The sequence below is a fragment of the Oculina patagonica genome, chromosome 2 (genome assembly GCF_052425735.1).
Source record: "Oculina patagonica isolate OP01 chromosome 2, crgOcupat, whole genome shotgun sequence".
NCBI lineage: Eukaryota > Metazoa > Cnidaria > Anthozoa > Scleractinia > Oculinidae > Oculina > Oculina patagonica.
The window spans coordinates 24442174-24459431 of NC_135759.1; the positions used below are offsets into that span (position 1 = coordinate 24442174).

Genomic DNA, 17258 nt, shown 5'->3' on the forward strand with positions numbered 1-17258 from the left:
TAAATCGTTGATTGACATTTAAGCATAAGTTTGTGAGAGTACATACCAGCCTCCTGTATGGCCCCGTTTACCTGTTTATCTACGATGAGCAAAGAGAACTGATGAACGAGTAGCATACCATGCACCTCATCATTAGACAACCAACATCATCATACCGAAAACTGCATCGACCATAACTTTCGACCAACGAGCGCGCGAGAATTCTCTCAGTTATTGTATAAATATTTTTTGACATCTTATTATAATTAAGTCTATAAGGATAGTCCTGAAAGGGTACCTTTAATTAAAAACGTAAGTTAAGCAGCAGCAGGCACGCACGATCAGAACATTTTTTTTAAACATTTTGTCAGCGAATTATCCTTCCCGAATAAGTTCAGTAATTCACCTAGGAACAGTAGGAAAGCCATTATTTTTTTCGGTGGGGTTTCACAGACCATAACTTCAAAGTCACTGATGATTGGTTCTTTGCCATTTTTAATATGTTTGAGATAAAAAGAAAGTTCAATAGGGAGTTGTTTATAATTCCCTGACAGCGGGATAAACACATAGACGGTCGTTAAGAGCTATGCTAATTGCATCGCTCTTCACAGAAGATGGCTAAAAAGAAGAAGATGGCTGCCTGCACAGTAGCTGGCTAAACAATTTGGCGTTTCCAGGATAAAAGGTAAGTTTAGAGTGCGATAAGAAAATCCTTCTTTTTAAGCCATCACCTTGAGTAACGGTCAGTGCATTAAATAGGACATAATAGCAATGGTGCCAAAACAGCCATGAATACAGGTGTATAGGTAAGCTTAGTGTTTATCAAACAGTAGAAAAATATATTATGATGAAAAGACCTCAATTATGATTGCGGTGAAGCTGATATGAATAAAGGCAAATGGCTTATAAAGTTAAAGAAGAATCAACATTTAATGGAGATAGAGGTGACAAATTTTGTACAGAGTTGAGAATGTAGTATATCACAATTAAATGCAAATTTAAGTGTTGGTACAGGCCATGAAATTTAAAAAATCGGTTGTTAAAAAAAATGTTCAAATTACAAAGCACCTGCATGAAGTCAGTCGGACTGACTTTTTGTTCCTTCTTATGTTTAATAGAAAATAAAACACATCTCATCATTTTAGTTTAGGCGAGGAAACATTTCAGGTGTTTAACAAAATAAGGTGGAAAAATGTTATAGTCAATGAGCTTTATCAAACTTTATTATTGACCCAAACTTATGTTAATTTAGCTTTGTATTTATATCCTAGTTAATATCCTATTTTGAATGACATTTTGTCTTATTACCTTATTACCAAAAATTTTCGCGGCATCAAGTTTTCACGTTTTTCTTAATCGCAAAAATGTGATTTTGCGAAAAAAGCGACTTCTTAAATAGAGAAAATGTTAAACAAATTCTCCAAATTTGCAAAAATGAAGTGTCGCAAAGTATCATCGCTCTTCCAAAAGCGAGAAGTTAATCTGTCACAAAAATTCGTGTTATAAGGTATTTCAGCTGCCTTTTGAGTTGGTGTCAGCAGTTTTGTATTATAATTTATTAAGCAACCTGTAAGGCCACATGATCTACCTTTCCCTTAATTTAAGGCAAATATCCTAGATGGGATAATTTATCAGGGCTTATTAGTATACTAAGAATGGTGTTCAGTCTCCTTTATTATTTACCATTCCATTCAAACTCATGTGAGTTAAATATGAAAGGTGTATGAAAGCTATATCGATGCTGATGCAAAACTCTTTCAAACACATGCAACCATGTCAAATTGGCATGTACACCTATACACATTTAAATAACTGAGTAATATAGTTCAAGTCAGTCAGCTCAATATAATTACTGACCCTCCCAAAATTCTATACTTTCTCTACAATATATCGACGATTACAGCTATGAACCAAAACATCAATGTGGTAGCGACTGATGTAATGCAGAAAGAGAAAAATTAGGCTTTAGGAGGGTCAATAATTATAATAGTGCAATATACCCAATAATGCTGTGAGCCGAAGTAATTATCTATTAAGTAATGTCTATTGTAACGCAAATACACTACTGAAATAGGATAATTTATCAAAGCTTATTTTAATAGGAATCTTTCCTTAGCATGTTAAAACATGCTAAGGAAAGATTCCTAAAAACAGTCTTCAAGGTAGGTGTTCAGATTCCGTTTTTAGTTGAAGATTTCAATGGTTAACGACCATTTTAAACTCGTGTGACTTTAAAATGAAAGATGTATGAAGCTTAAGGCTATATTACTCAAGAAGCTGATACAAAACATTTTCAAACACAACCATGCCAAATAAGCAGGTGGTCCAGACCTTAAGTACGTTGTTTAGAGCCCAATATAAGTACGCCTCTTTTTGACTGCCAGCCAGCTGATTGGCCTAAGACCTTCGTTATTTCATGTAGAAATTATCAATACACGTACCACAACAAAATAGATTTCGTGGGGAAAAAGCAACTCCAAACCCGTGAAAATAAAACAGAGATGACCTTGAGATCATTAACCTTGCCATTCTAGAATTACCTTCGGACGAACATTATTTGACAACAGATAATAATTATACGCATACGCCTATACTCCAGCGGATTGATTTAACATAATTGAGAGTTAACTAAAAATGTTTGGAGGCTTAAAGGGTTAATTTTGGTAAAAATGTCATAAACTTAAAAACCCGTGGAGATAGATAACCATACAAACGGACACCTGCCCTAATTTGTCTAATACCCAACAGTTTCTTAAAATGCTAATTTCGGAGTTTTTCTTGGGAACTCATGCGGTAATATCAAGATTATTTTTTTCAATTTTTAGTTCAGCTGATGCAGGCGTAAAGGCTTAAAGATGGACCCGCTATTCAAAGCAGCACTCCTTCGGATTCTTGGCCTGTTATTGTGGGCCTGTCTCAGTGCTTGGTTCTTTGTTATAGTAGAGCACACGGACAAAGATGACAGAAATGAAAAATTTCAGCTTCTACGTTCTGTGTATCAGTCCTTGGTATCTAAATATAACATCAGCATCGAGGAGTTTAATAACGTCTCCAGCATAGTGTTTGAAGCTTTGAGCGAGCCTAAACCACAGTGGACTTATTCTACTGCATGTGTCTTTGTCTTTCACACGTTGACTACAATTGGTAAGGCAGCATACGAAATGTATTTTTATCTACTTGATCATGGTTTCTTTAAACATAATACTTCAGAAGACGATACTTCTTGTCTTGAGCTGCAGTGAGAAAAAGATAATGAGAGTACGCAATACCAAATGAATATTTGGTATTCTTGTTTATAGTAAAGCGCCCGAGTAAATCAAAACAACATAAACAACATGCACATTCACTAATGGCATTATAATGTAGCCCCTAGCCGGGCCAAGTTAATTATCCTTACCCCACAAAAAAGTACAGAAAAATCAAGCTAACAGTAAAGACAAAAAATCCAATTCAGCTTATCATCCTTTTCCTTTGCACATGTCTCTTTAAACTATTCGTCTTGTTTTGCAGGTTATGGATGGATCACTCCTCAAACACCCGCTGGCCAGATATTGTGCATCTTCGTTTCGTTACTCGGAATTCCCCTCACATTACTCGCGTTTAAGTCTGTTGGTGAACTCATTACTAAATGGGTTAACGCAGTTGTCACGAAGTTCGAAAAGAAAATCCTCAAGAGGTCGGAACCGAAACAGATGATGGCCAAGAGTGCTGTGATCTTGTTTGCGATAATGGTGTCATTAATTGTTGTAAATGGTCTGTTTGTAAAGTATCATCTTAACTGGTCTCTCGTTGAAGGAATATATTTTTGGTTTATAACATTTACTACAATCGGTTTTGGTGACTACGTCATTCGGCAGCCCCAAAGGATCAAGGAGTTAACGCTAAACAGCTCTATAAATGAAGCAAACAAGAATGATTCAAGTGACGCAGAAGAGGCCACTTCTGCAGTTTTCGTTAGCCTATTTTGTATTTTTTACTACATACTAGCTTTGTGCACTGTTTCCAGTGTACTAAACTCCATCATGGCGGTTATAGAAGAAAGAAAATGTCGTCCTCGGTGTCCCGGATGTGTTCCTCGAAAAACCCAGAACCACGTGGACAACGACTGGCAATATACTGACACTTCAGAGCGGCGTGAAACTAACATGACGTATCTAAGCATGGAAAATTATGGATTACGGAAGGATAACATGGAATCACTTTCAGTTACTGAACTAAAGTAACTTATGGAAAATACGTTTCATACTTCATGCGACATAAGACACTGGGAGTGAAAAATAGGCCCTGCCAGGGGGGGGGGGGGAGGGCCAGTGTCGCTTGTCTAAATTTAAAAATGTGCCGTGTCGCTGTTTTATCGCTCTTCATGTCACTATCGGTAATTAAATTGAAGAAAAATTGCTTGTCCTTGTCGGAATTTAATTTTTTCCATAAGGGTTGTCGTTTGTCGCGATTTTATTAGTATGATGTCGCTACTTTTTGGGCCATGTCGTTTGTCGCGATTTTATTAGTATGATGTCGCTACTTTTTGGGCCATGTCGCTTGTCGGAATTTACCCGGGCCTCGAAAAAGATTGATTACTTCAAATGCGCAAAATATTACTTTGTTGTAGCATATGTTTTGCACTCATGTTGATTTGCTTTATATAAAACAGAACTTTGATGTCACGGAGAATTTTCAGCCTTTTCTTAACCAGACAGCTGTTCAAGAAATCATGTAAGAAAACGCAAATTCACTCTACCTCGGGCTCCGTTGAGCTCAGTGACTTACGGTAAACACTCATTTCCCTACCTGGGATCAAAGACCCTTACCCTTCAAATTTGTAACCTACCATATTTAAATCAATTAAAAAACGTAAAACGTAAACATGATATAAATGCCCTTGTTAGCAATATTCACTATAAGGCTTATACTTTTTGCCACATGTGGCTTAGCAACGTACATATTTTTATAGGTATATGTAGTACACATAGTTTTAATATTTATAATTTTTTAGTAATAAGTAAGATGTGGGTTATCTTTTAGGTGTCCACAATTAGTAGAGGAGACTTTTTCCTCAGCTCGTTAATAATTCTTTATCATTATTAATAACTACTTCATAACAATTATCAAGGAGGATCTTTATTAAGATTACGAGGTACTGAAAAAAGTTTATGATTTACATATTAACGCTTTAGCGAATGCTAGAGCATGGTAGCCTCTAGTAAAATAACTTTTCCAGTTTTGATGATAAGCAAGGAGCACCGAAAAAGATGGCAAATCACCTCCTCGACGTAGACCAAAGTAAAGGGAATATCTTGCTTCTCGCTTATGACTAAGTTCTGTGAAAAAATATACAAGCAGACCTTCCCAAACAAAATATATGGCCAGGTCTCTAGATACAGTATTGGGAATCAGCTAATGCTGGAATCGGCCACGAGGAAGCCACGTCCAGCGACCCACACCCTTAATACGTTTTGCCGCGTCAATCAAGATAAACTGAAAACATCCTGAAAAGGCCGCATATTGCAACATAAGAGTCACCGATTGAATGGTCCCATGAATTTTTGGGGGTTCCACAGACGATCACTTCATAGCGACACTTCGTGGTGGCTAAAGTTGTGATAGTTAATTTGCGTCGATAATTTCCCAATTTTTAATTGTTACTTGTTTCGCAAAAAAGTAAAGAATATTGAGTAAATTTTTGTCAGGCAACTTAACATTCTCTTGTATGAGAACAGTGAATTATATAAGGAGTAAAATTTCATGATGTTAGGAGTAAAGTTGTCACTATAAATTCAAGGAATGCATGTTTGTTACTCCTGCATTAGAAAAATATGTGAAGGATGTTATGAAGATCGAATATACAATAAATGAAGTTCTAGAGAAAGTAAATGTTGCTTCTAAGAGCAGTGCTTCGACAATATTAGCATTTCCATCATCACAACGACTTTAAGAAACAATAAACGTTCAATATAATCAGCAGGTGGAACATGCGGGTTGTCAGAATGATACCTTTTACTGCTTGATGTTGTGACAGCTTGCATAATTTTCAAAGTTCAAACGGAGTTCATAAGCGATATTTTTATTTCTAAACCACAAGAAATAGTCTTTTCTAAAGAGCCTTCTTCTGTATTGGTCACACTGACGTTACCAGTCGTCTGCAAGTATAATGTTTTCTTGGTGAACGGTGAGTATTTGACGAAGTGGTTTGCATTGAGTCTTGCCATTCCATTAGCAAATACATAATTATAACAATTGGCTTGGCGCAGGTAAGTCACATTTAAGACATTGTTTCTGGCCTTTTTCCAAGACATTCAGACCACTTTAATGTGTATATAAGTGGCTTTTTACCAATATTTCGGCCACCTGTCACCGTTTCTAGGTCATGTAAAATGTTTTATTTTTCTTTCTGTAGATGAACGTTTGTTCATTCGTCAAACGTTCATCATTCAAACCACGATTAACAATAACCATATTTTTAACCGACAGGCTTTTGTATTCTTCCAGTTAAACTGAGAAAGGCGTGAGGAAGATGGACCCAGTGTTTAATCTGCGTCCGGACAGCTGAATATGGACCTTCAGTGCTTGGTTTTTCTATAGTGGAGCACACAGAAAAAGATAATGCCGAAGAAAAATATCAGCTGTTACTGCCTCTGTATGATTCCATGGCTTCCAAATACAACATGACCATCGAGGAATTCAGTAACTTTTCAAATGTTGCGTATGAGGCCTTGAGCGAACCTAAACCTCGGTGGACCTACACTGATTCAATAGATTTTGTCTTTCAAGCTGTTACTACTATAGGTAAGGCAAAATGGAAATGGTCTAAATAAGCGCTCAAGAAATCTGGAAAGATTTGAGTTTAGAATTCTGTCGATTTTTAAAACCGTGTGATTCAGTTGTTTTGCTCTCAAAGTCAGTAAGGATGTCAAAACAAGGTAGTAAACCTAATCGTAAGGTTCAGCCAGTGTGCAATACACTATTGTCCATTATTATTTATTTCTAATACGATCTATAACTGGGTCATAACTGCGTCTTAACAATAATAATTCACTTTTATCTCATGTAACCATGGTAACACGAGATGATGTAAGTCTGAGTGGTCACTTTTTCTGCAAATTTGTTAGCTAATAGTAATTTAAAGATAAGGCAGTAATTTATGATAATTTTGGTATAAAAGTACACAAAATTGGAATTGAGAGAAGAGGAGTCTGTTGGTGAAAGGCTTAGGGAAAGAGAGAATGTTAAGGGAGCAATTTTCACACCGTATGTAGGCTTCAAGGAAACCAAAAAAAAAACAAATTGTTTATTTACGTAATCAACCAATTTTTATTTACAAAAAATACATAATGGGATATTAAATTGCAATTGTTACGCAAATCGCATGGCAAATGCCACGTGTTTTTGACCGAGAAAGCAGTTTTTTCTTATCCCAAAAGGCCAGTCAATAATTTATCACGGTTATTCGAGATAGCCCAAATGGCAGTTCGATTTAATCTTATTTATTGACTTTGCATAGCTAGTTTTTTTTTATTTCAGGTTTGGTAGTTGATTGTAGAATATTCAAAAGCTAAATTACATGTATGTTTCTTTTTGCTGCAGGTTATGGATACATCACTCCTCAAACACCCGCTGGCCAGATATTGTGCATCGTTGTCTCTTTGTTCGGGATTCCCATCACATTGCTCGCGTTAAAGTCCATCGGTGAACTCATTGCTAAAGGGATCAACAAAATTGTCACGAATTTTGAAAAGAAAATCCTCAAGAGGTCGAAACCAAAATATGTTAAACCTAAAAGTGTCGTGATCTTGTCTTCGTTAATGGTCTTGTTAATTGTGGTAAACGTCCTGGCGATTACTAGGCAATTAACAGATTGGACTATCATCGAAGGAGTTTTTTACTGGTTTATAACATTCACCACAATCGGATTTGGTGATTACGTTCTTCGGCCACCCCAAAGGATCAGGCAATTCTCTGTAACTATGTCTAGCAACAAAACTGTAAATCAACAAAACAAACCTGCATCAGACGCGGCCTTAGCAGGCATACATCTATTCTTTATCTTTTATTACCTTCTGTCGAACAGCGAGCGACCGGAGCCCGCAAGTGAGAGAGACACGTCGCCGACGCAACGGGAATGACGAGGATGCTCCGTGAAGCGGCTCACCAAGAAGGACCGGGAGAGAGCGGAACGAAGGACAGGAGAGTGGACGGAGCGGACGCCGTAATAAGGTATATAATATGTTTGTGCATTGTCTCCAGTGTACTAAATTCAATCATGGCTGTCATCGTAGAGCGCAAATGTCGCCGTCGGTGTCGCGGATGTTTTCCTCGAAAACCCCAGCACAACGTGAACAAAGGAAAACGCGAAAATCAAAACGTTTGCGAACCAGTTGTTCTGACATTCTTTCGTTTTATCGAAAATGTTCGAGTCCAGAAGGAAAACCTAGAACCATTACCTCAGTAAACGATCTTTGTTGAGAAGTGAGAGTACAAAAACCAAAACTTTTACGGTTACCATTAATTCACACTTATGATAATTTGCAGTTATTTAAACTGAAACATGGTAACTGGTCATACAAAAGAACTTTGGAAGCTTAACTAGTTGGATGACCAGAACCCGCTACCGGTCAATAAAAAGATGTCATACCAATACGAGGAAGCAGTGGTATTATGGTAAAGTGTTTTTATAGACTGGTACTAATCCCATTCCATTTTTTCAAAGGGATGGGAACGGACATCTGCACGCAAACTAACGAGTAAAAGGATGTATAATACTCTGCGCGGCTTTATACTGTATTTATGTTATTTGTGTAGCGTAAGCTGTTTTTTTGTCTCTTTCACTTATTAGTTTTTAACATATTCTTATTGTCAACAATAAATGCTTTGTACTTTTTAGAGTATTTGTCACTTTCATTTCGTTACGCTTCAAACTTACATAATATATCTCTTTACCAGTTTTAACATCCCCATGTCTCACTTTTACCCATATAATGCAAATCTCAATGGCTTTTTTTAATTTTCAAGTGACCTTAGTGTTTATCCTTATAAAGTTTTTCTTATAGAAATTGCTTATGAGCATTTCAAATGTGTATCAAAAATTGTTATGACATAAATATTTGATACAATACGCAGCTGCTGCATGTAAAACTAATAACATTGATAACATATAACTGACTGGTTTACATTCGTTACTTCAGCCTTTCAGCTGGAACATAATCGAAACTTTAGAGCCTCTTGGATAGTCACTGCCATTACTGGTTATAATAGCGGTCAAAGTTGGCTAGTTTATTAGGTGAGTCTAGTAGGCAACTTGAACCACGTGATAAAGCGGGCAAATCAATAAGCACTTATGTATTTACTATTATAGATGGAAAGGGCACCTTCAGTACAGTAGTTCATGTCATTTTGTTAACTGAAATAATCGTTTTATTGCAATTTCTTAGTTGATTTTCCTGACATCGTCTGGGGCTATTTCTCAATCAGCTATTGAAATTAAAGGCTAACAAAATATTGAAAGTACATATACGAAAGCCTTGAAAACTATGCAGTACTGAGACTGACTTTTCTAAGATCATTATGTTCTCAAATACTCCACAGAAGACCAAATGTAAACTAAAGTAAGTGGCCTGTTGTTTAAAGTGAAATTAAGCAACTTCTACAGTTTTGCAAGTCATCGTTTGTCAAACATATCTCACAAAGAATGAAATTTGAGTTACTATCGGGGAGCAGCGGGGATGGCGCAGTGTTGAGAGCGCCCGCCAATGTGGCTCGGGTTCGATTCCGGTCCGGTGCCATATGTGGGTTGAGTTTGTTGTTGGTTCTCGTCCTTTCTCCGAGGGTTTTTCTCCAGGATTCTCCGGTTTTCCTCCCTCCACAAAAATCAACACTTCTAAATTCCAATTCGATCGGAAATCCGAGGATCACAGGTTTGTCAGTCGCAAGACTGTTACGTGCTACCCTCGTAAAATAAAGACGATTTATTTATTTTATTTACTATATTTTAACCCATTTCGCATAACCAAAAGAGAATACACAATCGAAATTAGGTTATATTGTGATTCAGAGGCTGTTTAGACTGTTGACTCCAAATAGGCAGTTCTCAACTATTGTATTGCACTGCATTCGATTTTTTTTATCTCAATTGTCAATGTAAATATTGAAATGTAGTTCAAAATCAAAGGTAGGATGTCTTCCGGTAAAAACTGAAATAAAGTTTAAAATATTATCCTGTACCAGGAGTTCAAATAAAACTTGAAATTTGAATGCTCTCGAAATAAACATTTCTTAGAAGCGTGTCAAACAGATGAATACCTTTCTGTAGGATAAAAACTTTTAATTATATCAAAAGTAATAATAAGTACAAAGCAGGACTATTCTATTGTCAAGGAAGATCAATAGACGAAACTTTGTTTCCTTACCCGTAATGTTAAATCTTTTTAGTGATTAAAAATGACTCACTCTCCCTTATTTATTTTTATTGGATTTAATTTGAGCTAAAATCAAAACCAGATTGGCTGCGTAAGTGTGAGATTGATGTTTGGTTGATATGGTGCATATAGCAGTCCAGAATGTTTTTTTTTTATAAAAAAAAAAAAAGCACTGCAATCAATTTTCAATTACCTGTCAAAGGGCGAAAAACACTGCACCATCTAAACTAAACAAATTTTATTATTTCAGTTGACAAGAGTCGCTAACAGTGACAGCTGGGTCATTATTATAAAAACACAATAGAAGTCCGGCCAGGTTGGTGATTGGATTGATTTAGTTATGAAAATTTTTGTCAATCCCAAAACCAATCACATTTCAAGGATGTGTATATTTTCAATACAACGTAAAATAGAGGCCTTGGAAATTACTTAACGATAGAACGTTGTGTTATCGCAACGAAATTAAATTTCCTTGTCACGGATCTAACTTCACTTACTTTATAACGAGCAACGGGCTAATACATCCAAGGTAATTACTAGTAAAATAAGAAAGTAAGTAACTAAAGGATTAATAATCAGTATGTCGACTCAGTTCGACTAATTAAAGTATGTATATCGGAAACACATAGATTTGTACAATAGAAAGATTTCTACCAATCTAGTGTATATGGATGCAGATTACTGATGCGCGTTGAACCAAATGTGAAAGTGTACTCTGGGGATTTGGCAACTGTCTGAAAAGAAGATTAATGTTGGAGTGAATGTCCCATGAGCCCCCCCAAAAAAAACACTTGAAATAGAACTGTAAGTTTTACACAAAGGCCAGGGTTGCCTTTTAACGTCATTTTAATTGAAGTTGTCGTGATAGGAAATTGTTTTTTTTCTGCATATTAATCCTAGACCAAAAGAAGGTGCATATTGTCCTGACGTAACAGGCAGTGAGCTACACCATACATGTTTTTTTAGGCTTAGAACCGTTTACCTAAGTCTGCTCTATTTTGCTTCCGTAATAATAGCCTTGTATTTATTTCTATTTCGTTTCCTTTTATTTCAAACTATCGTACGTCATGGGAGCCGATTCCAAGAGTCTAAGATGAGTTTACGTGTGCCTCTTTTCTAAACGTTCGTTTGCAAGTAAACATTTCGATTCTAAAGGTCTTTGCACTTTTACTTTATCTAAAAATCAGAAATTGTCGCTCAGACAACCCCCCCCCCTCCCGACCCCACTAGCCTGGACGCATGTTACTGCGTTTGATAGGCTGTCTAGCCTCTTACACAATATAAGAGTTACATGGATTCCTCAACACAACTGTATTTTTGGCCACACTTTGTAACAACACTATAAAATGTGTGTATACGTAGTTTACAACAATTATAATAAGTTAAATAATTAAAATAAATTATAATACCTTAAGAAACTCGACAAAATACTTGATGTTAGCAAATGCTAGAACTCAAATACAGTTGAATAAATTATGTAGGTCGTGTCATCAATTGAACTTCATAGTGACACGACGTAATGAATTTCTTATTCCCTGGTATCTAGCATAATATGTTTATCCAAGAGTCACTTAAAATGCAGGATACAATTCTTTTCTTACACAGGTCACACAAAGGATTATATGCCATCTGAAGTTCAAAGAACGCGAAAAAGCGTAACTAGTAGTGCCAGCGTGCTTTTGATTATGGACCCGCTAATCAAGACAGCGCTCCTTCGCACTCTGGTCTTTTTCTTAATGACCATTCTCAGCGCTTGGTTGTTTGTTCAAGTGGAGTACACGGGAGAAGACAACAGCAAAGAAAAATATCAGTTGCTGCACTCTCTGTATAAGTCCATGGCATCAAAATATAACATGACGATAGAGGAGTTTAACAACTTTTCAAGTGTGGCACATAAAGCCCTGAGTGAGCCTAAACCACAGTGGACTTTTTTTGTCGCATATGAGTTTGTCATTAGCGCTGTAACTACTATAGGTAATAGGTAAGAAAAAAAAGTCTTAAAAAAACTGAATGATTTGAAATATGATTGATTGATTGATTGATTGATTGAGTGATTGATTGATTGATTGGTGGGTGGATGGATTGACCTTTAATATATAAAAGAATTGATGTAGTTTTTTGGCATTATTTAGGCCGAAAAAATGTTTTATTCGGCATAAAAATTATACTATTTCGTCAGTAAACTTCCAATGTTCATCGCAAAATATTCAAGAACAATCTTAGAGGTAGACTTGAGAACTTTCACCATTTCGTTGTGAGTCTCGCGCAATCATCTGCCCTTTTGGGTCTTATTTTTTTAAGTAGCTCGGCACCACTGGAACAAACTTTTAATATTCTTATTTAGAGAAAAAAAAAAAAAACAGGAAATATCCCGCCCATAGTGTCATTTAGGATCTTGGTGCATAGATGATTTTCCTCTAAAATTACTTCTGGGTTCCTCTTGAACCATGCCAGAATAAATCAAACCTTCTATACATGTTAATAATTTGTTGTTAATCTGTTTTCTGCAGGTTATGGATACATTACTCCTCAAACTTCCGCTGGCCATGTATTGTACATCGTCGTCTCTTTATTCGGCATTCCTATCACATTGCTCACGCTTAAGTCCATGGGCGAACTCGTTGCGAGAAGGGCAAACAGAATTGTCACGAAGTTTGAGAAGAGAATTCTTGGGAGGGCGGAACCAAAACAAGTCAAAACTAAAAGTGCCGTAATTTTGGTTGCATCAATGGTTGTGTTAATGACGGCAAGCGGTTTTGTAATTTTGTATCTTGAAGACTGGACTTTCATCGAAGCAGTGTATTTCTGGTTTATAACATTTAGTACGATCGGATTTGGTGACTACGTTATCAGTGTCAGCAAATTATCTTTCAACACTTCTGTAAATCAAGAAAGCAAAGATAAATCAGATGACATAGGAGAATATACTTACCCGATTATCTACAGTATATTGACTACGTTGAATTGTTTATATGGTTTATGCATTGTCTCAAGTGTACTTAACTCCATAATGGCGTCCCTCGAGGAAGGGAAACGTTGCATTCAGTGTCCCGGATGTTTTCGTCGAACAGTTCAGGACCATGCGAACAGTGAGGAAAATAACACTCCAGAGCAGCGAGAAATGGACGGGACATGTTTTACTAGGAGACATCTTCAGACATAGAGTCTCATACAAATCATCACGTTAGTTCTGCCTGGCATCAGTCTAGTTAAGATTGCACTATGCACCATCACGTTTAAATTCCTTGAACAAGAAGATTGGTCATTGCTCACACCCAGTTGTCAGTCAACCAGCAAAGCCTAAAAGTTAACAAACAAACTGCGCTTTTTCTACGACAGCTCCCGATAGAATTTGTTTTATCTATACTGAGAATGTTACGTTAAAACACTAACAAGTGATATATACCTTTTGTCAATGGTCGGTATCTTTCGGTTACGTGAGTTTTTGTAGCGTGTTCCGTTTGCCCTTGACTCTGCAACTGAACATGACATGAATGCAAGAGCATTCATTCTTCAGGACTGTGAAGAGGAACCACTTGGATTTAGGTGGAAAAAATGTGTCAAATTTTTGGGTATCTTCATTACATATGACGTCAAGCTACTTGTTGAAAAAAATTTTAAACAAAGATTGAAGAAAATTGCAAAGTTAATAAATCTTTAGAAGTCAAGAAACCTTTCCATTCATGGCAAAGTTAACATAATTAAAGCAATCCTTCTCCCCAAAATGATCTTTCCAAGCTCTTTTTTAAGTACTCCGTCATCTGTAGTAAAAGAATTTAACTCCTTGGTTTTTAACTTCCTGTGGAATGGGAAAGATAAAGTTACCCGACGCTCAACGTACGCACCTTATAACTTAGGTGGTCTTAAAATGATCGACTGCTCTGGTTTTTGGAAGCTTCACCTCAATTATCTTTTGAGCAACCAAGGAGGATTATTTTTCTTTCAATGCAATTATGATGTAAATAAATTAAATATTTCATCAACCTTTTACCTTGAACTTTTATCATGGTGGTCTGAATTAAGAGAAAGCGCAGACCCTGACAGAGGTTACAAATATATTTTATGGAATAATAAAGAAATTTTGATTGAGGGCAGGACTATTTTTTATAGGCATTACTTTAATAATGGTGTTGTTTTTACAAAGGACCCGCTTTTTGATAAGACAAATATTGAGTCTTTCAGTACCATGAAAATACAAGGTTTATCAAATACAAACTTTTTAGTTTGGACTGGTCTAAGACAATCTGTCCCACTGAACCTACGTGGCAATGTGCCTAGCTCTAAGGAAGTTTTTGATATAGAAAATTATAAATGTCGAAATTACTATTGTCACTTAATAAAACTCAAATATGAAAAACCTAGCAAATGGGATAAACTCGGTCTAGAATTTGACTTGAGAGAAGATCAAATTTCATGGGCATACCTTCTACCTTTGAGGGTAGCAAGCGAACCTTATGTACGCTCCTTTCAATACAAGGTGTTAAATTCTATTCTCTTTTCAAATGACCGCCTGTTTAAAATAGGCTACGTAACAAATCCTAACTGTACTTTTTGTCAAGTGAGTCGAGATACTATCAATCACTTTTTGTTTGAATGCACTTTTTCAAAGTCCTTTTGGAATACGGTGACCGTTAATATTTTGAATAGGCTTGGTAGTTGCTGGTGTCTTTTGTTACGTGATGTTATTATTGGAATTCTTAAGGAGGGAATGGACTTGGTAAACTATATAATAATTTTAGGAAAAACGTATCTTTGGACCTGTAAACGAAAAGGAATTAAACCCAACTTTGATCACTTCAAACAAATTTTAGAAATCAAATACGAAACTGAAAAATATATCGCTTTTAAGACAAATCAGATTAACGTGTTCAACAAAAAATGGAAAGCATTTGAGGAAAACGTCTAGAATAAGTAAAGTTAAGTAATAAGTTAGGTAAGGTAAAGTAATTACTCCTGTTGTACTTATAATTTTGTATGTTTTAGTATACGGTGTAAAAAAAGCCTTGAGAAACTAAATTGTAAAGTTAAAATCTATTGCACATAAGTATAGGTTAAATCTTATCCTCTAATTTTGTAAAGTGTTGATTATCAATAAAAAAAAAAATGAATGCAAGAGCACAAATTTTCATTTTACGCTCGAAAGCTGAAAAATATGGGAGGTATCATTCCTTTTATAGTGGAACTTCTTGTTTAACTCTTGGACGAGCAAGCAAAAACATACCCCCTCCGAAGTACAGGGGCGGGGGGGGGGGGAGGTGGAACCCCTCCTCAGGAAATTATTTTGAACTGTAGCTTACTATACAAAATGATATACATTTTGTTGGTTGTGATGTCTATGACGTCACATGTCGTCATTAGAGCCGCCATCTTGGATCCGCCATCTTAGATTTCACCATTTTCTTAAAAAAGTGAAAAAAATAACGAACATTGATGCACAATCAAGCCAGCATGAAAGTAGTATGATTACGTTTCAAAAACACTGTATAAAAAAAAGAAAAATGTTAAAAATGACGATTTTTGGCCAGACCTTCATGTAAGAATGATGTGGCTATGGTAACGTCAAATTAAATACCATGTGCACATGTTTGACATATCAAAATTTCCGCGAGGGATAAATGAACAGATACTGAATGTTTCAGCATTATAAAGTAAATCCTTTTTTAAAAAAAATTAAAAAAAATCTCAAGGGGGGCGGCATCCACCCCATAGCTCCTTGTACGTCCGATGGTTAATTTACGCTACATTTGTGACGCTTTGTTTATATGAATGCGCATGCATGCAATTTAACAAATTGACGTCAGTTTTTTATGCGTCTGTCCTGATATTGATGATAAACATAATATTGTCAAAGTGTTTATATTATCACATTATTTTTCATCAATAACAGGACAGACGCATAAAAAACTGACCTCAATTTGTTTCTTTCAATAACAAAAAGCCAAAAGTGATTTTCAAACGAAGGAACGAAATGCAAGAGTCAAGAGTTATGCTGCGATTGCCGCACCGCTGCATAACTGGAATTTAATCGCAGTAATAAGGAGAAACCCAGGCGTGTAAATTAAACGTTTAGTAAGAATAAGGCCAGAAATACAAGGTAAGATTCGAATTGCTCAACTAACCTTTAATCCAGTGAAAAAACATCCTCTAAAACGCAGTTCAACTTTTTAATTTCATTGACAGCACAAATTTCCAGGTCACCGCCGATTTTCAGGTCTGAAGCCTCAATAAACATCCCCTTTCTTCGCTCTAAGGCTGCAATGGTTTCTTCAGTTTTAACTCATAAAAGATCAGGCAATTTTCTGTAACTATGTCTGGCAACAAAACTGTAAAACAACAAAACAAACATACATCAGGCGCGGCCATAGCAGGCATGCATCTATTCTATAATATGTTTGTGCATTGTCTCCAGTGTACTAAACTCTATCATGGCTGTCATCGTAGAGCGCAAATGTCTTCGTGGGTGTCCCGAATGTTTTTCTCGAAAAACCCAGCACAACGTGAACAAAGAAAAACGAGAAAATCAAAACGTTTTCCGTTTTTAGAAAAACCTAGAATCATTACCTCAGTATCCGATCTTTAAAGAGAAGTAAGAATACAAAAACAAACACTTTTACTTGTACCATTAATTTACATTTTTGATAATTTGCAGTTATTTAAACTAAAACATGGTAACTTGTCATACAAAAGAACTTTAAAAGCTAAACTAGGATGACCAGGACCCGGTAGCGGTCAATAAAAAATATTAAAGAAGCAGTGGTGTCAATCGTGATGTAAAGAGTGTTTTTGCAATTGGTTTTTATTCCGTTTCATTTCTTTCAAGGGGATGGGAATTCGACATCTGCACGCAAACTAACGAATAAAAGAAATATA

General features: G+C 36.1%; 3 protein-coding genes across 5 annotated transcripts; all 3 read left to right on the forward strand.

The window, feature by feature from the left end:
- Positions 1-392: 392 nt before the first annotated feature.
- Positions 393-4252, forward strand: LOC144643680 (potassium channel subfamily K member 9-like). 2 transcript variants are annotated; one of them, XM_078502999.1, is made up of 3 exons: positions 393-785; positions 2805-3123; positions 3490-4252. In XM_078502999.1, the coding sequence occupies exons 2-3, from the start codon at positions 2835-2837 to the stop codon at positions 4200-4202; spliced, it is 1002 nt and encodes a 333-aa protein (XP_078359125.1). In that variant the 5' UTR covers positions 393-785; positions 2805-2834; the 3' UTR covers positions 4203-4252. The 2 variants fall into 2 exon arrangements, with proteins under 2 accessions (XP_078359125.1, XP_078359126.1); XM_078503000.1 differs by having other exon boundaries at positions 393-664.
- Positions 4253-6553: 2301 nt separating this feature from the next.
- LOC144642240 (potassium channel subfamily K member 15-like) lies at positions 6554-8099 on the forward strand. The gene is made up of 2 exons (XM_078501221.1): positions 6554-6762; positions 7561-8099. Exons 1-2 carry the CDS (start codon positions 6624-6626, stop codon positions 8097-8099), a joined length of 678 nt encoding a protein of 225 aa, XP_078357347.1. The 5' UTR covers positions 6554-6623.
- Positions 8100-10449: 2350 nt separating this feature from the next.
- On the forward strand, positions 10450-13885 carry LOC144643679 (two pore potassium channel protein sup-9-like). 2 transcript variants are annotated; one of them, XM_078502997.1, is made up of 3 exons: positions 10450-10917; positions 11994-12362; positions 12899-13885. In XM_078502997.1, the coding sequence occupies exons 2-3, from the start codon at positions 12011-12013 to the stop codon at positions 13549-13551; spliced, it is 1005 nt and encodes a 334-aa protein (XP_078359123.1). In that variant the 5' UTR covers positions 10450-10917; positions 11994-12010; the 3' UTR covers positions 13552-13885. The 2 variants fall into 2 exon arrangements, with proteins under 2 accessions (XP_078359123.1, XP_078359124.1); XM_078502998.1 differs by lacking the exon at positions 10450-10917 and having other exon boundaries at positions 11930-12362.
- The last annotated feature ends 3373 nt before the right edge of the window (positions 13886-17258 follow it).

Coding starts and splice junctions, on each gene's coding strand:
- LOC144643680 (XM_078502999.1), top strand. CDS start 2,835: ATGGACCCGCTATTCAAAGCAGCACTCCTTCGGATTCTTGGCCTGTTA. Junction 3,124..3,489: donor TCACACGTTGACTACAATTG/GTAAGGCAGCAT, acceptor CTTGTTTTGCAG/GTTATGGATGGATCACTCCT.
- LOC144642240 (XM_078501221.1), top strand. CDS start 6,624: ATGGCTTCCAAATACAACATGACCATCGAGGAATTCAGTAACTTTTCA. Junction 6,763..7,560: donor TCAAGCTGTTACTACTATAG/GTAAGGCAAAAT, acceptor TTTTTGCTGCAG/GTTATGGATACATCACTCCT.
- LOC144643679 (XM_078502997.1), top strand. CDS start 12,011: ATGCCATCTGAAGTTCAAAGAACGCGAAAAAGCGTAACTAGTAGTGCC. Junction 12,363..12,898: donor TAGCGCTGTAACTACTATAG/GTAATAGGTAAG, acceptor TGTTTTCTGCAG/GTTATGGATACATTACTCCT.